At 37.7% G+C, this 25,162-nt stretch overlaps 1 protein-coding gene across 2 annotated transcripts in view; it reads right to left on the bottom strand.

Annotated features, from left to right (window-relative positions):
• Nucleotides 1-7,564: 7,564 nt before the first annotated feature.
• Nucleotides 7,565-25,162, bottom strand: part of cntn3a.2 (contactin 3a, tandem duplicate 2) — a 70,187-nt gene continuing 52,589 nt past the window's right edge. Inside the window, exons 12-22 of one of the 2 annotated variants that reach the window (XM_079848783.1) lie at nucleotides 23,619-23,788; nucleotides 20,950-21,067; nucleotides 19,508-19,666; nucleotides 18,990-19,139; nucleotides 17,404-17,474; nucleotides 16,860-17,094; nucleotides 15,075-15,184; nucleotides 14,487-14,673; nucleotides 13,299-13,411; nucleotides 12,767-12,932; nucleotides 7,565-9,461 (exon numbers count right to left, since the gene is read on the bottom strand). In XM_079848783.1, coding sequence (XP_079704909.1) covers nucleotides 9,361-9,461; nucleotides 12,767-12,932; nucleotides 13,299-13,411; nucleotides 14,487-14,673; nucleotides 15,075-15,184; nucleotides 16,860-17,094; nucleotides 17,404-17,474; nucleotides 18,990-19,139; nucleotides 19,508-19,666; nucleotides 20,950-21,067; nucleotides 23,619-23,788 — 1,580 coding nt within the window. In that variant the 3' untranslated portion in view covers nucleotides 7,565-9,360. The remainder of the gene's footprint in view (nucleotides 9,462-12,766; nucleotides 12,933-13,298; nucleotides 13,412-14,486; nucleotides 14,674-15,074; nucleotides 15,185-16,859; nucleotides 17,095-17,403; nucleotides 17,475-18,989; nucleotides 19,140-19,507; nucleotides 19,667-20,949; nucleotides 21,068-23,618; nucleotides 23,789-25,162) is intronic. The other variant, XM_079848782.1, reaches the window with a different exon arrangement.

Raw genomic sequence — 25,162 nt, 5'->3', positions numbered from 1 at the left:
TTAAATTTAGTGAGACTCTTCAATAAACCCTCAAGGCTTTTTCCACATATAGGCCTTTCTTATGAATTAATTGGATGGAAATGGAAATGCATATGCATATATAATGAGGTCATTTTTAATAACTGTACTTTGTAATAACATTTCATTTTATATTTAGCATAAAACAGGCCCGCGCCTTTCAATATTTCCCAGTGCTCATAAATGTGTTGAAGCAAATTAGGAGCAAACAGATTGGCTGAAATGGGAGGCATGTTTTCTGGCTGACGCGCGAAGCATTTCACCGCGGTTGACGGTGGACTTTTGTTTGTTTGTTTTCCCCGTGACAGCTGTTTCGGACTCGACCACACAGCAATTTATGAGGGCACTATGGACAGTTTATCATAGACAGGGCACAGAGCATACAGCATTCATCACAGAGGGAGCCAGGACATAGCCAGGAGAGCAATTCCAGGGGCTACCAGTTTGCAAGGCACAGCATGAATCACTGCCAAAGCAAAGGCACAGAAAAGGAAAAGAGGAGAAAAAACACTTAAAAAAATATAGTTCACCCCACGACACGTAAGAATGGACTGCAGTAAATCCTTCTGCACATCACGGCTTTTGACACCAATAGAGACTCCTCAAGAACAGCACATAGGGGAAAGCAGGGATGATTGCGACGCTCAATAAATCTCAGTAATAACTCTGAATGCACAACGAGCTCGCAGTGGTCATATGCAGCTGTATGCTAGCACAGCTCTACTCCCAAAATGATGGCATACACATTTTTGCATTCCACTGCGCTGCTTCTCCATTGTAAACATGCGCTCGGTCGGTGGACAGTTTTTTGCAGCGTCTCATGATCTTGATCTAGAGATCGTGCATTTTTTCCCCTATTCCATTGCTCACATCCGATAGCGTTTTGGTATTCGTATTAGCGTGGAGGTGAGTTTGGATTTCCTGCCCGATTACCATGACCCATCCACGATCTGTCCATCACAGACCGCATGACTTCGCCATTTCCTGTGGATTTTTTTTCTGCTACTAACCAACAAATCTAAATTTGTTCGACTAAGCCCTGACTATTTGGGGGGAAATATTGTCTGTCTATCCATCCATCCATCCATCCATCCATCCATCCATCCATCCATCCATCTATCTATCTATCTATCTATCTATCTATCTATCTATCTATCTATCTATCTATCTATCTATCTATCTATGATCTATCTATCTGTCTATGATCTATCTATCTGTACATCTATCTATCTATCTATCTATCTATCTATCTATCTATCTGTCTGTCTGTCTATACATCTATGATCTATCTATCTATCTATCTATCTATCTATCTATCTATCTATCTATCTATCTATCTATCTATCTATCTATCTATCTGTCTATACATCTATGATCTATCTATCTATCTATCTATCTATCTATCTATCTATCTATCTATCTATCTATCTATCTATCTATCTATCTATCTATCTATCTGTCTGTCTGTCTATACATCTATGATCTATCTATCTGTACATCTATCTATCTATCTATCTATCTGTACATCTATCTATCTATCTATCTATCTATCTATCTATCTATCTATCTATCTATCTATCTATCTATCTATTATCTGTCTGTCTATCTATCTATCTATCTATCTATCTATCTATCTATCTATCTATCTATCATCTATCTATCATCTATCTATCTATCTATCTATCTATCTATCTGTCTATCTGTATATCTATCTGTCTATCTATCTGTCTATCTATCTATCTATCTATCTATCTATCTATCTATCTATCTATCTATCTATCTATCTATCTATCTATCTATCTGTCTGTCTGTCTGTCTGTCTGTCTGTCTGTCTGTCTGTCTGTCTGTCTGTCTGTCTGTCTGTCTATCTATCTATCTATCTATCTATCTATCTGTCTGTCTGTCTATCTGTCTGTCTGTCTGTCTGTCTGTCTGTCTGTACATCTATCTATCTATCTATCTATCTATCTATCTATCTATCTATCTATCTATCTATCTATCTATCTATCTATCTATCTATCTATCTGTACATCCATCCATCTATCCATCTATCTGTACATCCATCCATCTATCCATCTATCTGTACATCCATCCATCCATCCATCCATCCATCCATCCATCCGTCCGTCCGTCCGTCCGTCCAGTTTCACTAGTATCACTATTGTGTAGTATCTAGTATCACTGTTTATATAGTTTGATTATCACTCTTAATAATAATGGTGTATGGACCTACTGACATTAGTTTGTAGCCTTTACATAAAATGTATAACTTTACATTATATTTATCAAATACCAAATACAGATCTATTATAAAGCATGGGTGTTCTGAATGTCATTGGCCTTCATATAAGTCTAAGCCATACGCTAAACATTTTCTAAATGAACAAAAACTAAAACCTATCGCAATTATCCCCCGTCCCCCTTCATCCAGAACCATTATAACGTATGAATCACATCACATAACCTGTGTGTGTGTATTGTATTATCCTCTCACATGCCCTATAATCAAAATCAGCAGTTAATTCAGGTGAGATCAGCACTACAGTATATCTCTCTCTGTTCATCTGAAACTGGATCAGTGGGTAACACAACTGTCCCGTGGCAACCTGGGTCATTTTACCATAGCTTGCAAGTTTTTTTTAAATTATTTATAAGCCTCCAAAGAGACTGTGTACAACATGGGTAACACCAGAAAAAAAAAGAAAATGGTTTAATCCAGTCCGGCCATTGATCTAAAATGAGTGTGACACCCCTGGGTTAGAGGCTGTCAGTGAACTGCTAAGATGAATAGTGCCGTTCCACTCCAATCTATTAGTCATGTAACAGGCCTAAACAGCTCATGCATTATTTCTAACTGGTTTAATAGTGAAACAATGGGACAAAGGCAGCTGTGGTGCAAGGCCAACTTATAATTCAGCATCAGATATTTCAAAACTAAGCACAGTTAAACTGCTTGTGCAAAACTAATTATTAAAAGCATGTGCACTATTTGGATATTTGTGATGAAATTAGGGTGAAATCCAGCGAATGTGACACTAGAAAGTGCTAATATTGTTATAGCTCTTGTGTTTTTATGTGAGCTTTTGGACTAAGGTAATGATTTGATTTTATATATTATAGAAGGCAGTATGATCACATTAGGCACTGGGTAAACTTGGTAAACCTTTATGGGAGAATCACACTCACTTGTAGTGGTACACTATATATACACTGTATAAAGTTTGTTATGTTTTTGAGACAGTTATTTTAAATTGTAATAATATTTCACAATATTACTGTATTTTTGATCCAATCCATATATATATATGGTCACATTAGCAATCACTAAAGGTCTTCCCCTACAAAAAGTCACCAGACACAAAACTTTTATATATAAAACAACTATAAAAACATGTTCTTATAAAATATATTTGTAAAAAGAAAACGATACATTTTGTGATTGAACAAAACACTTTCTCTATTTAGCTGAATATGTTTTGCCAAGACATTTATCCATCCACCCACCAAACTGTCAAACAAGCTTTTAATTATGTAGTTGAATACTTCATAAAAATAGCTTGCTTTTGTACGATTCTCGAAACTGATTCTGAGTGATTTCTACATCCTGAATGTATGCTGGTGAAAATCGTGTGGCTTTAAATGGCAGTGAAGCTTATTACAGAACAAAAGGACTCAGCATTGTGACATTATAGAGGTAAATCTCCAATACGTGTTTTTTTAATTAAATTTGCTTTAGAAAATGTACACACATTAAACAATCAACATGCACAGCTTTACTATACACAGTCCAATTCTTTTCAATATGAAAATGGTATTCAGCTTGAGTACATCATCTCACAGAGATAAGTATTAAACAATGTATTAATACAGAAATATCAAAACGTAAGGTCAAGTGTTGTTACACGTACTCAACATATGGAATGTTGATGTATTTGAAGTTAATCTTGATCTCGTTGTCCTTTCAACTAAAACGAAACAAAATACCATCTTGCATTCCACAACATAATCTTTCCGCAAATCAATTTGTGACAGTCACGATCAAATTGCTTCACTTTTAAAGGACAACACTTGACCTTTAACAAAAAACTATTACAAGTTTGATGTCATAAAACTGAACCAACAGAACAATACATACAAAATACAAAACACTTTTACCTTTTTTTCTGAAGCAATCACATAAACCAATGATTTTTTGTATTTTTACTTTTTTTTTTCTTTTTTTTTTTACATTTATAATAAGCACTTAAGGATCTCAGATGAAGCACTCTGAAGCAACTCCAGAATAAAAATATGAATAATATCCACAAAATGGCCTGACAAATAATAATAAGCACTTAAGGATCTCAGATGAAGTACTCCGAAGCAACTCCAGAATAAAAAAATGAAGAATATCCACAAAATGGGCTGACAATCCAGAACAAAATACACAAGTCCCAACAGTCACCTAAATGTCAGCAGCCATTATCAAAGGTTAAATCAAAATCATGCAGCAGCCTTCATCCCGGACACACACACACACACACACAAAAAAACATCCAAGAGCTTCCACAGAGTTTGAGGTGACATCTATATTGTACGGCAAGTCTGTGGGGACAATGCAAAGCTCTTTCATTTACTCTCACTTCAGACTGCTTCTTATTTGACCTTACATATCAAAACCAAGGCCGAGTGTGCGGGGCGGCCCTAGAGTCTCCTCAAATGTGCGCGAGTGAGTCGTACGAAGGCCCTTTGAGTGCGGTCATCCTAAAATAACACCGAAAGGAAGGTGGCTACGTCCCTTTCCAAAAGAAGGAAAAGCAAACCTGCTCCTCGTCAGCTGTCCGGACAGTCCTGAAACACCTCGCCGTCGCTGTTCGTCTCACATCCATCTTGTCTCGGCTGTCCTAATAACCATTATTCCCTTGTTGATTTGGTCAAAGCCCCCGCAGGGCGTTCTATAATTTATTAGCGCGCTTTAATGGCTTCTACATCACGGATCAGTCAAATCGTGTGCTTTCAGGTCATGGCTCTCAATTTTTCATTATTCTTGTGTTTTATATCTTTTTGCTGCCGAGTGTGAGGCCATAGTATTGTGATGCACAAGTATAGTAATTATTTCCCGGGACTGAAAGAGTCTAAAGCAATCCGAGCGCTACCGCGTAAGCAGATTTTTTTGCTTCCAACTTTCCTTAACACATCTGATTCAGCTGATAAAGGCCCTGAGGAGCATCTGGTGAGTGGCCTAGAAAGCGAGAACGTAACAAATAAAACACAAGCTATTTATCTGAGCTTTGCTAAACAAGCTTCAAATACATAAAGTACCAGACTTTTAACAGTCACAGAAGAACAAGTCACAATGTACATGGTTCGAAAAAAAACAAAGTGGCGTTTTGCAACCATTCAGCATTTCGGGTTTAAGATGCAGCAGATGTTTGCAGTATCCAGCGCTGCCCGCCGCTTTAAAAACTAGAGATGCGCTGATATCTGTGCTATCTGTACTAAAAGAAACGGCTGATACGGGGCCGTTGCTCGCTCAGATGTAACAGCCTGCAGATAACCAGAGGGCAAAGAAAATAACACACGCTGACATCTGATTTGCTGTTATATATAAAAAACAACTTCAAATGGAGTCAAGAAGGAATTTTGAGTTTATGCTCTAGTGCTTTATGTTAACAGTGAGTTGAAAACATGCCCGATCAGTCTCGCGTTACTGTACCTGAAACTCGCAGCGCTATTGAAAATACTCATATTGGGTACTGGAGGAGATCAAAATATATTTAAAAAATAACATGTCTAAATAGTATAATACTTGAGCTATCCCTTGTGGAAAAGAAGTACACTTAAGCATGATTTTAAAAAGACTAATTATTAATACACTTTCAAATAATTTCATAATTACTTACTTTGTAAATATAGTTAAAGTGTTCTGCCGATATTCTTTCTATTGAAACTTGTACGCCATGTATTTAAATGTATTCGTAAACACATTTGTAATGAAGTTGCAATTAAGTACATTTAAAATATATTACCTTTAAATGTAATATCGAACAAACACACTACAGTTAAAATGATCAAGTACTTTACATGTGCTTTAGTATGTTAATCAACACATCGAAATTCAAAGCATGACAAAATATTATTAAAACACAATTAAATTGTACTTTAGGTTACATTTTATTTGGTAACACTGTCCTTGTTACATATGTTACATGTACTTACCATAGTAATAACAGTAACTTGTGCATGACTACATGCAACTAACCCTCAAACAAACCCTAATTCTACCCTAACCCTATAGTAAGGACATGCACTTAATATTTCTCAGTTCTTAAATTTATAATTACACTGTAACAATGACAAAGTTACAGTGTAATTATATATTTAGGTACTGAGTAATAATAATTACCTACATGTACTTACTATAGGGTTAGGGTTAAGATTAGGGTGTGGTTGAGGGTTAGTTGCATGTAGTTATGCACAAGTTACTGATATTACTATAGTAACTACATGTAACATGTAACAAGGACACTGTAAAATACAGTGTTACCGTACATTCAAGTACAAATTTCAATTTGATATTATTACAAAGTGCCCTTTTTAAAAGTGTACTCAAGTGTGTCAAGAAACTGAGGCCCTGTTTCAAATGTATTTCAAATGGACTTAAAATGGCCGCCACGTTTGCGCAGACCATAGGGTGTCCCATTTGTCATTTTAGGTTTCAAAAGGGTGCTCATGAGCGCCCCCTTGGCAGTCGATATCTGCCATCGATGCGCACTTTTGCCAAGTCTGCAAGCCCATGAGCTCTTTAACAGACTACTTCCCAAAAGTGCGGACTTGTTGGAAGACAGCAAGAGTTTATAGTGCCATTTGGAACAGGGCCTGAGTGAACTCTTTAAGTACACTTAAGTGGCCTTTTATTAATATTATAATATCATTATTATTAAAGTACAGTTTTTAAAAATATATTATTTGAAGTACACTACAAATGCATATTAAATACAATTAAGTGCACTTCTTTTTTTTCAAGGGATGATAAAGTGATAATACTGAAAAATGGGTCATTAAAATGTGGCTTTATCACTTGAAAAAGACTTGAAAGAAAGCCTAATAAAGCTCATATTGTAATACTGTTAAAATTGGCTGCTCATCTCAGAATTACATTTTCACACACCTATTACTAAAATTACATTTCTGATAATAAAAAATGATGGCATTTCTTCAATAAACCAAATCATTATGACTGCATTTAAGTCTTAAGTGTCTAAAGGCTTAATTCAATTTTGAACATCTCTAGCATATTTATAAAAGCCCAATAATTTCCTTCATGTCATTATGATAATTACTATATCATGTGTTGTGAGTGTAGACACATTTACCTATAACTTCTCCTAGTGTTAACGTAGATGAAATGTCACAAAATCTGTGAATGTAGCACTGTGACCATCATGAATACTAGAGGCTTTTATCAGCAACGTGGTGTCTGGAGCAAACAAATACAAGCCTTGTGTGTGTGTGTGCACGCTAAAACATAGATAAGGCACAGAGACAACTCTTGAACAAATAACTTAAATGGTAAGCAAAGGCTAACTATTAATTAATGATGTGATTACAAACAATCAAACAGTAGCTTAAAGGGAACGTTCACACCTTCTGTCATCATATACTCGCTCTCATGTTGTTCCAAATGACTTACTTTCTTCTGTGGAACACAAAAAGTGAATTTTTAAAGAACATGCTGGCTGCTCTGTTTAATATAATGATAGTGTATGAGGACTTCTGACACTGAAAAATGACTTGCTATATGCCTAGTCATCTGAAGTGATACAATAGTTTTAAGCAGCATACTGTAATGTAAGATGTTAAGTACTTTTCCATTGCTGGTTCATAAGAATATAAGATAAACAATATTCAATTCATGAACAAATCGTTCTTTTGAGTTCGAGTTTGATCCTGTTCACAAAAACAATCTTGTTTCTCACGGAATGTTCTCTTGTCTCATACACCCGGCGCAAGTGTTTTTTACTAGTTTCAGCCCGACGTAGTTATCATTTTCACGTCCTGCGCCACGTTGTTTAAATAGGAAATGCATTTACGCCTATTTATGCGCCCATGGGCGTGCTAATGCTGAAAACGAGGTGTGTTCCGGCGCATTGTTAGCGCGATGCTATTTTGATGCAACTGAAATAGACTGCGCCATTGACCAACTGAAACCTGGTCTAAAGTCAATGGCGCAATATTCTTTTTTGTTATTTAAAGAGTGTGTTAGTAATGTGCGCCTATAGGCGAGTCCACAAAGCACGTCCACTCTGCTTATTACACACACAGGGATGCACACAAACTAGCCAAATATGAAAAATACAAGGATTACAATGTAAAAGATTGATATTGTGTACATAAAGATTTGGTGGAATCCTGCTTGTCCCGTAGATGGTCTGCTCGCACACGAGCAGATCCGTTTCCTTGCTAGAGAAGTCTTCAGTCTTTCCACTTGCAAATTCCGCCTTGTAAATAGTGAATCTGCCATGGCGCTAGCGCTACTGGCTTTTTAAGGGAATGGGAGATGAGACTCTGGTTGGTTTATTGCACGTTACGCCCAAAACACACCCATTCCTCATTAAGAGAAAAGGGACAAAACTTTTAGACCATGCGCTGGGCGCGCCAACCATTTTTCCCGTCGTTAAACTAGCAAAAGTGGATTCGGACACGCCCTAAGTGCACTTGCGCCGTGCGCTTTAGACCATGCGCTTAGATCCTTAAAATAGGGCCCTCCATCTCCATTCGTTAAAGTTGCGTGGGAATGAGCGCCCAGCACCCAAAATTCCTCCTTTTGTGTCCCACAGAAAAACAAGTCACATGGCAACAACATGAGAGTAAGTAAATGATTTTTGGGTCAACTAATCCTTAAATTAATGTGATAATTACAAAACAATCACAATTTTACCCAACAGAAGCTTAGTAAAAAGCAAAAGGACGTTAACTGCTTTGGCATGTACATGGAAGTAAGGCATTTGTTCTTAGGGATCAATGAGAAGATGGAATCTTAGTGCAGTAATATGACTCATCCCACCTCACTTAGTTTGCTGCAAAAACCTTCATCTGAAACCTTGTTAGGGTCTCGGATCATTTGCAAAGAGACAATGATACAAAGTACATAACATGCACACGAAATCCGACCACCGTGGCGCTGACGTTTTCCTGTTACGTTCCTCAAATGGTTTTGCTGGGCATTGCCTCAGATAACTATGGAGAGATGGATCGATAATCTTGCCTCAGAAGTGTTTTGGTGCACCTCTCCAGCGATTCCACTGCGAGGAAGAGCACGGGCAATCACACCGGTCGGAGGACGTTCGATCCTTCAGACTGTTAACACAAAGCCGGTTGCAGTGTCGATAATGCGATGATAGAAAGCAAGGAGGCTGGGATGGCGTTGGGCCGCCAGGCTCTGGACCCTCGTACGCTCATACCTGGAACATGGAAAACAGGTCTTTAAGACGCTGAAGAGGATTAACTTGTGATAATGAATACAAATAGACTCGGAAGCAATAACGAAAGCATCATCAGGACTCGACTTTTGAGACTTTTGACATCTGTGACTAAAAAGAGATGCGTGTAAACTGTAAAATTTGAAGAACAGTCAACATTTGAAGTGGATCAAAACCTTTCATCAAAATTATACATGAATTTTGAACAATACCCGTTCTTGTCTTAGGACAGCGCAATCATTTAGAACTGTCATCAGGCAAATTGACGGGACGCCTTTCCTAGGTGTACATTATCACTTTTTAATGGACACCCTGCAGCCAATCAGAATCGTGTATTCACCCTGACCATGGTATAAAAGGTTTTAAAGGACAGTTTCCATGGTATGGTAAAGCTTTCGAATGATACCTAATTTATGATGATTACTACCCTGGTAATCCAGAGTTCTCGCGAGAGCACAAGTTGAATTTGCTCAGCGAGTTACTCTGGTGTCGAGTAATGATGCTCATTAAATATGCCCCTCTATCTGAGCTGCACCAATCACATCGGGTTATCTGATATAGGCGGGCCAGAGGCGAGATGATGACAGCGCTGTGACGTCAAAGTCATTAGTAAACATTGCAAGATGGCTATGGATGAACATCATTTGTTTGAAACGGCTTTGGCCGCTACAATGAGAGATATAGACTTTTTCTCTAAAAGAGGAACAGAAGACGGCGCCCGAATCGTTCCTTTGCAAGAAGGGCGTTTTTGCTGTTTTGCCGACCGGATACGGCGAGAGTCTAATCTACCAGTTAGCTCCGTCACCCAGTGTATTGTTGTGATTGGTCGTAGTGTTATCCAATTGCGTGCAGTGAGATTTTCAAACGCATGCTTGGTGCCGCCCCTCGAGCTGGCCGATTTTCATTACTCGACGCCAGACCATTAATCTTTTAGATTTAGGTCTGGATTTCCAGGCTAGATGATTACTAAAATATGAGAAAAAGTCAACAAAAAAACGTTATCGGGACACTGACAGTTAAAGGGATGGTTTACCCAAAAATGAAAATTCTGTCATCATTTACTTACTACTACCATAATACTATGGAAGTCAATAGCTACCGTAACTGTTTGGCTACCAGCATTCTTTAAAATATCTTCTTTTGTGTTAAACAGATGAAAAAAAGTTGAGAGTGAGTAAATGACAATAATGTAAATGTGTCCTTGTATCCCTTTATTAAGAAAAAAGTAAGATGTTAAGTTTCATTGCGCCCTAAAGTTTACATTTTTCAACTTAGAGCACATGTGCTCCTTAGGAAAAATGTAAGCGTTGGGAATTGAAGGATGAAATTATAGTTTTATCAGTGTTTAGCTCTTAATCTGGTGGTGGACAGTCTTGTGCTCTGCGCGGATTTACATCGACTTACAGTAGACGCTCACTGAGCAGTTTTTCCCCGTTCTAAATGACTAATTAATGCTAAAGCAGGTTGGAAAACCTTGCTATTGGCACAGCTAATAATTTCCAACATTAACAACCGTAAAATCCAGGGCTTTTTCGTGAAAGCGAGGCATTGCAGGCCATTAAATGAAAAATGTGAACAATAAGCCACAGAGAACAGTCGCCCCTTGCAGTTGCATCAGCCTGTGACGTTATATCCATGGGGGAACGGAGACGAGCGGGACAAGATAGATGGCGAGAGCTTGGGCTAGTTAATAAAGATCAGACTGCTTAGCCCAGTGGAGAATAAAAGGTGTACGAGGAGGACACATCAAATCAGTGAGAACTCATTTGGAGATGCGCATTAAACTCTGTGGGCTGCCGTAACAGAACGTCTACGCTGCAAACTGCACCTGCGCTGCTAACTCGGGGGAACAGGACGAGAACATTATGAGGTCAACTGTGCATTGTTTATTTTATAGGGGCCTGTGTGTTTAATATCCCTTGGCATTGGATATTTATCTTTTACATCATGGGCCTTGAAAAGCGGAGGGCAGTGAATGTGCTTTGCGCACGCCTGCAGGTTTAACTCGTGCACGCAAATGTAATATTGTGTGAGGATGCGGACGTGAAATAAATGAGCCGAAATATAAACAACTGATACAATCGAATTCATAAATCACTAATTTTTCTAAATTAACAACAGGGATATCAGGAAGGCAGCATTTTTTTCCTCCCTTGAGCTTGTTGCATTTTCATAGATGTCCTAAACTGTAAATGTGAGGGAGGGTGAACGCCGTTTCACCAAGTTTATGAACCTGGATCAACATCTTTGTTGATCCTAGAACAACATTCCAATCAACCAATCAGATTTGAGGGACAAGTTTACAGTTTATGTCAAGTTTAGGCTTACAACCAGTGATAGGTGCTTCTACATCAGTGTTATTCAACTACCATTTCCATATGATTTTAGGGATAACTTATGGGTAGGGTTAGGTTTATGGGTAGGGACAACATTTTTGTACAGAAATGTTGTTCCAGGATCAACAAAAAATGATGATCCAGGAACATGTCATGGCAAAATCACGGTGACCTGAGATATCTGTGAGTCAGGCAGTTTTCAGAAAGAAAATTTTATTCTATTTGAATAGAAAAAATGTAGGGTGGGACTTAATTTGATCCATTGGGAATTGATTGGATGGTGAAAAGACGGTGTTACATGCCATATAACTGAGCTATTTCCTTAATCCGGAAACTGTCTAAATAGAACTGAAACATTTGTGATCGGTAAGATTTATATATATTTTTAAAATAAGTCTTATACTCACCAAGGCTGCATTTATTTAATAAAAAAATACAGTAAAAACAGTAACGTTGTAAAATATAATTACAATGTAAAATAACTGTTTTCTATTTGAATATATTTTAAAATGTCATTTATTTCTGTGATCAAAGCTGAATTTTCAGCATCATTACTCCAGTCTTCAGTGTCACATGATCCTTTAGAGATCATTCTAATATGATGATTTGATGCTCAGGTAACCATTATAATCAATATTTAAACAGATGTGCTGCTTAATATGTTTGAGGGAACTGTGATACATTTCTTTCCAGAATACGTTGATGAATAGAAAGTTCAAAAGATAAGCATTTATTTGAAATTGGTCACTTTTGATACATTATAAATGCATCCTTATTGAATAAAATAATGAATTTCTTTGAAAAAACAAACAAACAGTAGTGTTCAAGACTACAAAAAAAAACAAAAACAAAGAAATAACTAAAAAAATTTAAATGACCCCTCATTTCAGAAAACCACCATCCTCAAATGTATCGAATTGATGAGATTATAGAAAAATAGCGTGATCTTACTAAGTTTATGTATGTTGATGGGTTCGGTTGGCATGCCTTCCCCGCCGTCGCTCAGCGCTCGTATCTGAATGATGTAATCGTCATCTGCAGGTAGGGTGAGCTCCACTGAGGTCAGATTTGTTGTTATTGAGTTCATTTCTTTATGCCGGTTCCTCCTGTAAGTCACCTGGAGAGAGCAAATGAGAGAGGTGCTAACAACCTCTTAGATTTATTCAGCACAAGCTATTTTAGTCGATAAAGGAAGTAAAATCAAATTATCAATACACTGTGGGGAACCGCAGTGTTTATTAGCACACCTGGTGTTTTCGCTATACTGTACAGCATATATGCTGTAGATCTGCGTTAGAAATTAGTTTTATTTTTAATTTCCGTTACCACAAAGGTGGGTAATGGTCCAACAAGAGAAATAATAGAAGCACTTTAATATAGTTGTATCCTGAATGCTCACTGGAATAGAACAAGTTAATAGGATTATGTGAAAATAATGCCTCACAGTTTGGCTTTGAGGTTTACATTGCTGGGAAGCACTTACCTGATACCCAGTAACATCTGACTCCATCTCCAGAGAAATGACAGGTTCCCAATGAACAGTGAGCTTCGAGCCAATCAGGTTCCACTCCACGTTCAAAGGTGGCTGCCCGGGTGCTGAGGGGAAACACAGCCATTAGTTACTGTGCACGTGTGACAACATCACTGAGAAGGAGAGAAAGAGAGGCGCCTGGCTGTCTGTTTGTTCATTATGTATTATACTTACACAGATAAAATTAAGATAAAAACTAAAAACGACAATTCTGTCATTCCAAACTGCTGAAATGTTTATAACACTGCTCTTTTCCACACACACACACACGCACGCACGCACGCACGCACGCACGCACGCACGCACACACACACACACACACACACACACACACAAAAACCTTCCATACTCCATGTTGTCCATATGATTTGTACATTATATCTTTGGAGGTCATATGAATATATAGCACACGAGTTAAGGACTACTTTAAAGGTACTTTTAACAGTACTTTTGCTTTATTCTTCGTGAAAATTTATTTAAATGTCTATCAAAGGTTTGAGTGAACAGGGCGAGTGAATGATGACAGAATGTTATAACCATTAATCCTTTAAATATATAGACTACCGTTCAAAAATTTTGGGATCAGTAAGAATGTTTTGAAAGAAATGAATACTTTTATTCAGCGAGGAATTATTAAATTGTTCAAAAGTGAGAAAGACACTTATAATGTTACAAAAAAATGTCTTTTTCAAATCAATGCAGTTCTTTTGAGCTTTCTATTCATCAAGTAATCCTGAAATTATACATCACAGTTTTCACAAAAATATTAAGCAGCAAAGTGATTTTTTCTTGAGCAGCAAATCAGCATATTAGAATGATTTCTGAAGGATCATGTGACACTAAAGACTGGAGTAATGATGCTGAAAATGTAGCTTTGATAAATTACATTTGAATATATATTAAAACAGAAAACATATTTCAGAATATTATTGTTTTTATTGTATTTTTGATCAAATAAATGCAGCCTTAGTGAGATTGAGACTTCACTCAATTATTTTTAAAAACGTACAGATTTCTTTATCTTGTTTAAAAAATAAAATTGACAGTTCTACATTTACAATACTTCTACATTTGTAATGATTTTTATAAATCTGCAGAAGAGGCCTAAATGAACGGTTAATTGAACAAGCGTATACTCACGGGACTTCTTGGTGGTCACATTGATAGTAGGAGAAAGAGGGCCAGTGCCCGCCGTGTTGAAAGCGCTCACTGTCAGGAAATACTGAGTGTATCCTCTCAGACTACTGATGTTGACCTTGTTCTGATTGGCAGACACTCTGACTTTGCCCATGGTCTCTGGTTTTGTATCATCCTCCCAGTACACCACCTGATTTCAAGAGCGACGGAGAGAAAGCACAGACTGTGGGATCTAAAGACTATAATGCTGTGGTGCCATTATGTTCAGTGCATGAGAATCATTATACAGGAGTATTCTTTCCTTCACACATTGGGTTTGGGGTGACATGGATGAAGCGTTTCAGAGAGGAATGTATAATGTGTTCTCTGCCCTTAAAAAGATGAAGAAAAGCCATTTCGCCAATGCTGCAGAGAGGGCCCCCCATGCATACGGTAAAAACAGGGTGCCCTATTCTTATTTCCAAATGGAGCGTTTCCATGGGTACAGGGGAACTTTGAGGTGCAGCGTGGGAGATGACAGACTCTGACAGAACCCACGGTGCATTTCAAAACCGGACAGAGAGTCATTTCCATTTAGAAGAAGGGACGCACCTCATAGCCCAAAACTCTTTCTGGGGAAGTGCTGAGAATGTGCCAGTTCACTTCAATTTCAGTGGCAGAAATGCTTCTGGCCCACACGCCGTCTGGAACGCCACTGGGCTCTGTGAAGAAAGAGAAAAAGATGAATACATAAAGACAGGAAAGAAGAGGAGGAGAAATGAGAAGATGAAACAAGACAGAAAGAGAAGAGAGTAAAATAAAAAAAAAGAGTAGAGGATGCAATGAAGAGAGATGTAAACAAGACAAAAACTACAGTAAGACAAGATATGTGATAAATCGAGAGAAGAGAAGAAAAGAGAAGAGAAAACAAGTCTGAAAGAAAAGAGATGAGATAAGACGAGACAGGAGAATAGAGATAAGCATGGATAAGACTACGTGGTGAGAAGATCAAAATGAGAAGAGGACAGAAGAGAAGCGAAAACGATATAGAAGACTGAAAAAAACAAGATGAAGCGAGATGCGATGTCCATAATGAGACAACACTGAAAGAAAAGAGATGAGATCAAATGAGAGAAGACAAAAATGAGCTCAAGAGAAGTGAAGTGACTAAAGGAGGCGAGAAGAACTACGATGGAAATGGGAGAGAAGCCGAGATGAGACTAAAATAGATGAGAAGAGAAAATGAGACAAGACTGAAAGAGAAGAGACAAGATGAAATGAGACAGGAAAAGAGAGGAGGACAGAACGAAGAGAGATGGATATGAGACAAAACTGACAGAGATGAGGAAATAAAAAGAGCAAAGAAGAAACGAGAGAAGACAAGATCGAGAGAAGGGAAGAGAATAGAGGAGACGAAAAGAGAACAGCTAGGATTCAAGGAGTGAAGCCGAAACAGGACTGAAAGAGAAGAGAAGATGAAACGAGAAAAGACGAGATCAACGAGACGAGCTGAGACAAGAAGACCAGAATGAGACAAGACTGAAAAACAAGACAAAACTGAAAGAGATGAGATGAAACCCGAGAATACAAGATGAGATCAAGAGAAGGGAAGAGATTAGAAGAAGCCAAAACAACAAGACTAGAAGAGAAGGGATGAGAAGAGACTAAAAGAGGAGGAGAGAAGAGACAAGACAAGATGAGAACAGAAGCACAAATTTGAGGCTTATGAAAGTCATTTGTAAATGCCTGATGCAAAAATCTTTTGTCTCTAAAATGGTAAATTACCGGTCTTTATTTTAACAGGATAGTTGACTGACACAAAGGAATAGTATCTGAACAGGAATTCAATTAATGCTGCAGCTTCCTGACACACCGCTGTCTTCCCGTCACTCCACGCTGTAAAAGCTCATCTCAAACAGATCCTAACCAGCTGAAAGATCCTTCCAGCACTGGTGCTTCAATTGCTGAGCAAGATACTCTAAAACCACCTGACATTTACAACACAACAGTATGTACATGCTCTACTTTGAAGGTACTAGAAAAAAGGAAAATTGCACATTTGGACCTTTTGCAAAATAGCAAATACACTTCCTGTTAAGAAATGATAAATTATTGCTAAAAGAACAGAAAATTGCCACCAATCGTGTTGGAGAAACCAATACAATTATACACCATTATGTAATCTAAATCTTTAGTCTATCTCTCTTTTCCTTGACCATTTGTTACAAAATGCCATGTTCTTTCAGCTCTGCAAATAATATAGTGCTGGTGGTGAAATAATCAATTCCAGCCTCCTTTGAAAGTTTTATGCACCTTACAAAAGACAGAAAAATACAGAAACAGCAAAGAGAAAAATCCATTGAAAACACTGGAAATGACTGAAAAGGTAAGTCTCACCATTCTCAGCCGAGAACACAATGGTAACGGGGCTGAACGGTCCCTGGCCTTTGGTGTTGTAGGCACCCACTTTGACGCTAAATGGAGAAAAGGGCAGGATGCTCTCGTTCCGGTACACGTAACGGGACTGAGCCGGTACGGAGGTGACGGCGTGTGTCCAGTTGACCTCTCCCAGCGGCCGCAAAGCGATGATGTAGCCGAAACCATCTCCGTTTTGTAGGTCTTCAGGCACAGGCTGGGAGGGAAACAAAAAACTATAGTGATATTAAAACATACAGACCAGATTCGGCCTCAGGTTCACACCCAGTGCCTTTCCAAATCCCACACAGTTTCTGCAAAGTGATGCAACCTCTCGAGAGCGCAAATGAACCGCTTTTTAATATACAACCAAATCTGAATTGAATGCCATTACGGGAGTAAAGGGCCCAGATGGAAAACAGGCTTGGCTTTGACTGAGGTAATAAACACCTCCATTCAATTCCATTTAATTAGCCAAAACTATTACCTCGCACAGAGGGAGTGATAATATAGACAGATGACTTACCTCCCATGTTATTACCAACTCTGACTTGGAGCCACCCCCACCTCCGACATCGGTGGGGGCCGTGTCAGGAACTGCGTACGGGGAAATAAAGAAAAAAAAGTCATGTTTTCAGAACAGCAGATTCAGTGCAGCCTTCCTCATTGTTTATTTTTTTTTTTTTTTTTCATTTTACTCAAAGCCTCATTATCAAGTATCAAAAGAAACAAAGCTCCGGTCCCTTAGCAACTGCTTTTAAAAGATTCTGTGGGCAGTGTCTGAGTTAACGGGCTTTGTTTCTAGTGAATTTCACCATTTGCCAAGAGTCTCTCAACAAAAATGCTCGAAGAATTCATTCTATATACAAAGAGGCACTTGAGGAATGGTCATTTGAAGAATACGGGCACTTAAACATTGGTGGATTCAACATCAGACAGCACACCCACAGGCCGCCCACAGTCGCTCACTGACCATCTGATACATGCTTCACACAAAACTGGATTGTGCTTTCTCGATCTGGCAAGCTCTGTTCTGATTGGCTGACTAATCTGATGTGGAATTTATACATTTTGAGGATGAAATTTATCACTGGACTTGCCAAAGCTTGTCACCTTAGTGGCATTATATCAAATCAAGAAGATTCTGTCAGTTATGTCTGTGAATTGTCAATTTTGCTTCTAGTTTGCTTCTGACCACTTGGTCTATCGGGTCAACAAATTTACTAGCAAAAAGTGAATTAACAAAAGTTGTTTTGATCAAAGTTTTAAACAATTTAAAGGTTATTTTCTGATATGACTTTAATAAAAAAAGGGTAACACTGTATTTAGAGTCCACTTCAGACATTCTTCTAACTACAAGTAACTTTGCAACTACATGTCAACAACTCTCATTAGAGTATTAGTAGACTGTCTGCTTAATATCTGCTAACTCTTTATTGTGTTGTTTCCCCCAACAGACATTCTACTGACTATAAGTAACTTTGCAAGTACATAACTATTAGTCATTAAAGCATCAGTAGACTGTCTGTTTAATATCGGCTAACACTTTATTTTGATGGTTCCCCAACAGACATTCTACTGACTGACTATAATTAACTTTGCAACTACATGTCAACTTATTCTACTAACCCAAACCCCTAAACATGACCTAACAGTCTACTAACAATTTAATGAGAGTTAGCTTATATGTAGTTGCTAAGCTACTTATAGTTAGTAGAGTGTCTAAAGTGGACATCAATATAAAAAAATATTGTATAAATGAGTGCTGGGCAACGATTAATCGCAATTAATCACATCCAAAATAAAAGTTTGTGTTTACATAATACATGTGTGCGTACTGTGTATAATCATTTTGTATAATAAATACACACATATACGTGTATATATTTACGAAAAATTTGTTATTTATATATATTTATATTTATATATAATATAAATTATGCTAAAATATATGCAAATATTTCTTAAATATATACATGCATATATGTGTTTTGTTATATACAAAATAGTTATACACAGTACACACATATATTATGTAAACACAAACTTTTATTTTGGATGCGATTAATCGTTGCCCAGCACTAGTACAAATGAACACTGTTGGTGATTCACCTGCATCTTCAGTTCTTGTTTTAAGAGATGCGGGACTCGGTTCCCCCACGCCAACGCTGTTTCTGGCCAGCACTCTGAACTCATACTCCACCCATGCGTTCAGATCCACCACCGTTGCCGTCAAGGTGTTGCCATCAATCACCTCCGGGACTGAGAGCAAACAGAAAAGCCTCGGTTTAACCATAAAGACCTGGATTACACAGCGCAGAAAAGTCAACAACAGCAGCCTAATTTTGAGCCAATGTTTACAGTAAGCCAGAAATGTCACGAAACATAAAAAACGTGTTCTGTTCCATGTCTCTTTCTGGGTGGGATGTTGTTCCAATGAATTGGAATTCGAGCAGCAGGGCAAGAGAGCAGATTAAGTCGTTTTGCGTTAATACTTAGAGGCCCTTATATGTACTCAAAGCGAGCATAAGCTTCTTTCTAAAAAGCATACGAGATGTGCTATGGTAATTTCAGCCTCTCGCTGAATTGATGCTCCGCTTGACTAGCTTTAGCTAATCCTGTATTGTTACCCGTGTTCACCGCTTGCCAGCCCACTGTGAAAGCTGTCTTGGCCTGGATGATATAGCTTGTGATGGGGCTGCCATTATCCTGGCCGGGTCTCCAAGAAAGCTGAGCCGTGCTGTCCGTGATCTCCTCCACTGTTACACCATCTGGAGCTCCTGGGGGACCTGATTCAATCAGACAATTAGCAGTGAATTAGCAATTAGAAATGAAGTTACCTTCACTGACATCTAACCTTACTCACCCCCCTGCCAGGAAGCTCTCCTCTTATCGCCTCACTAAAGCTCTGTGATATAAGACCAGTCTCTAAAAGGTGTTATTACATTTTAAGCTGTTGCTTTTGTGGGAACACTAGATCTCTTGGAGAACCACAGTGAAGCTTTTCAGAGGCTTGAGCGTTCAGAGCTGTTTTCTTAACAGCTACAGCACGTCTGCAAGCAGGCATTTCTCTCTGCACATCTTTAATTGGTTCTTCCAATTAAAATGTGCCGAGAACTGTCTTGCTTTGTCAAATTCGCACACGTTTGGGGGAAAATATAAAGAAGTGAAATTACCTCGTAGCATCACTTACGAGATCAGACAGTCTTTGTTTCTCACTTAAAAAGCCCCGTCAAACATACATTCATTTTTCTTCTGTGAATCTCAACCTTTTGGCACCAAGGCCCTCCATTGTCCATAACAATATTCGCAAGCCAGCCTCATGATTTACTGGATAAAGATTAGGGTTAGTGATTTTAAAGAATACTCACAATTTCGTTTGATTTTATTCTAGTATTTTAGAGCTCGTCATAACTAGAAAAATGTATATCCAGTGCTTTTATATTCCCAATTGAGTTTTATGATTATATGAATTTACATGACTTTTCCACATCTAGAAATCACACGTTTATAATTTGGCAAAAAAAACAACAAAAAAACCCTGTTGTTGATTAAAATAGGATATGTTTCATAGGATAGGTAAAATAGTAGGTAAAATAAAAGTAGGTACAATAATAATAGGTAAAATTGGTTAATTAAAATAGCATATATCTTGATTTTTTGTTGTTTTAGCTGATATTAATACTTGTTTTGTCATAATTGAAATCATTTTAAGTGAGGCTCTTTAGTTAAACCAACTGGTTTTATTTGCACGTTACAGCCAGTTTTTACTTGCGTTTTGTGCTTGCAGCGATTGTTACTTTTACAGCCTGCGATGCTGTTATAAAGCATTATTATAGGCTCTGGCAGTAAAAGTTGGCATGCCAATCTAATTTCAATTGAAAGTTATTGATCCGGCTGAAACTCATTTGTGACCTTTGATCAACAGCTTTGATATGTTCCTCTAATTACATCTAATGGAACATGTAATAACGGATCAATTCAACAGACAGATACATTTCCATGGCAAAGCAAGGACAGCATTTTTGTCTTTCTATCAGATTTTCCTTCCAATTCCCAACCGTTCTCTTACCTTTCACGATTAAAATAGCCGCAGCCGATAAACTCTCGACATCCGTGTCGACCACGCAGACGTACTTTCCGGCGTGTTTCAGCTGTATATTCCGTATCATCAAATCTCCAGATGTACTCTAGAGATATAAACAACACACATACACATTACTATCCACTCTATCAGCAGAGACTTTAAAGCGACAGGAAGATGTGTGAGTTGTTTGCTATATTCCCCAGCAAGTGATTCAGTAAGTGTAGACACCCTGCTGGGTTTGGGAATGAAAATGTGGCCCAACTCCACAGCTAATGGATGACTTTTGGCAAAGGCTGTTCGCTGCTACATTTGAAATGTCCGTCATGGATAAACATTCCCTCTGGCCAACCCTTAGGCTCCTTCGGCACCGCGCAGAACCCAGCTACCAAACTCACTCGCTAATTGGCTAATTAGAACTTAATCACATTTAAGAGGTAGTGTGATTGGATTCAGTGTGCCGAAACCCTGTGATACGAAACTGTGCAAGTGATGAATACTAAATCCACACACGACAATTAAATGCCTTTGTTAATCTAATAAAGATGAAAGTTGTTCATAAGAGTGGAGGTGAACTTTAAAAGTACTCAATCAAGGGAATAGATGAAGTACAGGTAAAGTAAATATGATATGTCCACATATAATCATGATGATACATGTAAATATCAAGTAAAAAGAGCTTGCTGTCCATGCAGCAACATGTAGTCCACAACAAATTTCCTTTCAAGGACAATAAAGTATACTACTACTACTACTACTACTACTACTACTACTACTAGTTATAATCAAAATGAGCTCCTTAATTACTGGGTCGTTAAAAAACGATTCACCAAATATGTAATAATGATTGGCGAAACACTCATGCATTTAAGGGTTAATTCCTACTTTATTTCCCCATCTGTCAAAAATCTTAATTTTTTAATGGAATGGATTCTTTATTGCTATTCATAGACGCTGATTCGCTCGGGTGTTGACATTGTCTGTGAAGTCTTCGGCACGGACAACTTCACTAATTTAATAAAAGGCGCTTGGATTTCAAATCAGTTAAATTACATGAGATAAGATGTATGCTCTTATCTAAGGGTGAGATTGTGGTTGGCAAACAAGAGGTAAATCTGCAATTTCAGCAGTAAGGACATTAGGCTACAAATTTCGTTTCATTATGGAAATGAGTTCATCCAAGCTGTGAACTTCATGCTGATAATCCTACAAGACGGGTGGCATCGGAGAATTCATAAGAACCGGAATATAATTATCGAGAAGAATCACCGGCTTAAATGAAGATGAGTGCGTTTCCTACAGTATGCGTGTGTCCAAACGTCGAAAACCCCCACATTTTGAAATGATCATAATTGTATAAAAGTCAAAAATCATTTTATTTTACCATTGCTTCCAAAATGCAGAAAACAAACTAATTTAGATCCTTGAACTATGCAACCTTATTTGAGAAAGAAATCATCTTTTTGATGGCTTTGATTAATAAATCTGTTTAAGGATGGCTCAGTTGAGTCATGCACATCCAATATTGACCAGTCAGTCCTCATTAGGGCATTCTCTCAGTCATTACTATTTCCAGAAAGACGTCATTACATCCCAGAGAAAAGCAATCTGAGATCTGACCATTCAAAAGCCTTATGAGGATATTACACTTGAGATCCTTGAAGGCATAACTTTGATGGATTGATTTTTATTCAGTGAAGAGGAGGGAAAAGAAGCTCAAAGTCAACATAGTGGGTTGCAGTGGAAGCAACAGCTAAAAGCTCGAAAAGAAAGGGATAAATTGATTCCTGAAGTCTTCCACATTTTAACAGTAGGTCTGGTTCAAGCATTGCACAGTAAACTAATGGGATTCATCTGTTTAGAATCTGACATTTGCTGAGTATAAAAAGTATAATAAATTAATTTGTTGTAAGAGTTAGTATACGGTACCATGACATTTAAGGTGCACTCAGTATTTTTATCTCTTTAGAAAGGTTTTACACAAAGAAATTTATAGTACTTTTATAGTACTTCTGGTTTAAAATAATGTGAATTCACATTGAGTATGAATCAGACTCCAGTCATTTGAGTATCCAAACTCTTTTTTTCTTTTTTTCCAATTCAATTAAATTAAAGTCACCATGAAAGCAAAATTGACAATTCTTGTTTTTATGGAATATTGCAGTATTAATTATAAATGATTTATCCATGCACATAACTGATTTTTTTATTCACGTGCCCTCGTGAACTTTGATCAAATTAACTTCCCCTCCCTCTGATGACGTGTTTACTGGCACGAGGGCGGGACAACCTGTCACTCACATGAGATCGACCAATAGCAAAGCACAACCATCCAATCAATTCCAATAGACAAAATCAAGTCCCGCCCTACATTTTTTCTTGTTTGAGAAGCCGTTCATCAAATATGTCACGAGAGGGAAGAAAATTCTATCACAACTTCCATTTCATGCTGACTTTGAATTAAAATTAGTTCAAGACAACTGCCATAAACAAAAACAGCAACATAAACCAAAAAACTTACAGAGTGCACCTTTAAGAGACTGTTTGGTGAGGTTGAAATGCTTGATATAGGTGGAAAATCTTTCTCCAGTTTTATGACACAACAGTAGACAGAACAGAATATGGACAGAGAAGATATCTAATAAGATATGACTTACCCCTCCCACATGCTCATAATGCTGGTCTAGTTTATTGAGGAGCTGCCCATTGAAGGCCCAGGAGAATGAAACTTCCAGAGCAGGGTCACAGGAGATCTGGCAGGGCAATACAATGCTCTCCCCGACGATGATCTCCATGTCCACTGGACCCTGGGTGATTTGTGTGGGATCTGCTCAAAATCACACTCAGCTTTACTCAATGGCCAGTCATAAGGTTGATTCAATCAATATTAAATGAATAATAAATACATAAATTCTCTTGCTTAACCACAAAATTAAATAGGCAATTTTTTCAACCTGATCTCATAAGGAAAACATTGTTGTAAAACCTGAAATTGGACAAGAGTTCTGAGCCTGGAACCAAACCAACCAATCACAACAAAGATACCGTGGTAAGAGGCAGTGTTTGTATTAATGAATGATCTACTAATCCCATGATGAAGCATTGCGATGGACTTCTATAGAAGCACATTAACAAGCGTGGAGCTCAAAGTAGGTCTGTCTTGAAAGGTTTATACAATATCGCTAAAAACCCATTTCTCTATGGAGAAAATGAATGGGATTTTTACTTCCACCCACTTGGTAGGATGATAAAGCTTTATCTATTATTTTAGGGAAAAGATTCTCACTCTCATGGCAGAAGCTAAAAGATAACTACACACACTCTTTTATTTATAAAAAAATATATAAAACATTAAAATAAAACAGAATTACTGTTATGATTGTAGAATCGATTTGTATGGAAGCTTGTTTCGGTACAAAAGATAATTGCAACTTTTTACCTCGCAATTCCGACTTTATAACACGCAATTGTGAGTTTATATCTCGCAATTGTGAGTTTATATCACGCAATTCTGAGATAAAAAGGCAGAATTGCAAGATAAAAATTCACAATTACCTTTTTTATTTTTTATTCTGAGGCAGAAACAAGCTTCCATAGCAAGTATTGGTATATTTTTTTTGGTGGAACATATAGAAATGATTGTCCTTTAAAAAAAATGGGGTTTAGTTATGTCTACAACTTGCTAGTCAGTTGTAGGTGACATCAAGGGGAGGGGCATTCTCATAGTAGAGCGCATCTGATTGGATTAAAAAAAAAGACCAGAAACATGCAAAATAAATTTCCGGGAGGGAATTTTTCTGTTCTGTAAATTAAAACGTTTCAATAGCGTGATGAACTCTTATTTCAAACAATCAAGGACATATCTATTTTTATTTAATTGATATAACCCCTTTAACTACATCAATGTTTTTACATTTGCCCAATTGCTTCCTTTCAGATTCATATTCAAATCTGCTGGGGCGGAGTTAGCTGTAAAATACTGTGATGTACTGTAGTAATCTCAGTAAAACCCAGAGTGCAAATGCAGCGTTCTATATTTTTCTCTCTAAATTGTGCACGCTCAACCTATAACCTACACCCTCACACAGTCCATTAGTGTAATCCAGGGTAATTGCAATGCCATAAGCAGAGCGTGAAAATGGGTAATTATAACAACACACAAAAAGCCACTGTTTCCTATCCCAGTTGAGTTGAGCTGAGA

Source organism: Squalius cephalus, assembly GCF_949319135.1.
Source record: "Squalius cephalus genome assembly, chromosome: 18".
Lineage (NCBI taxonomy): Eukaryota > Metazoa > Chordata > Actinopteri > Cypriniformes > Leuciscidae > Squalius > Squalius cephalus.
This window is presented reverse-complemented; position numbering and strand designations above follow the sequence as displayed.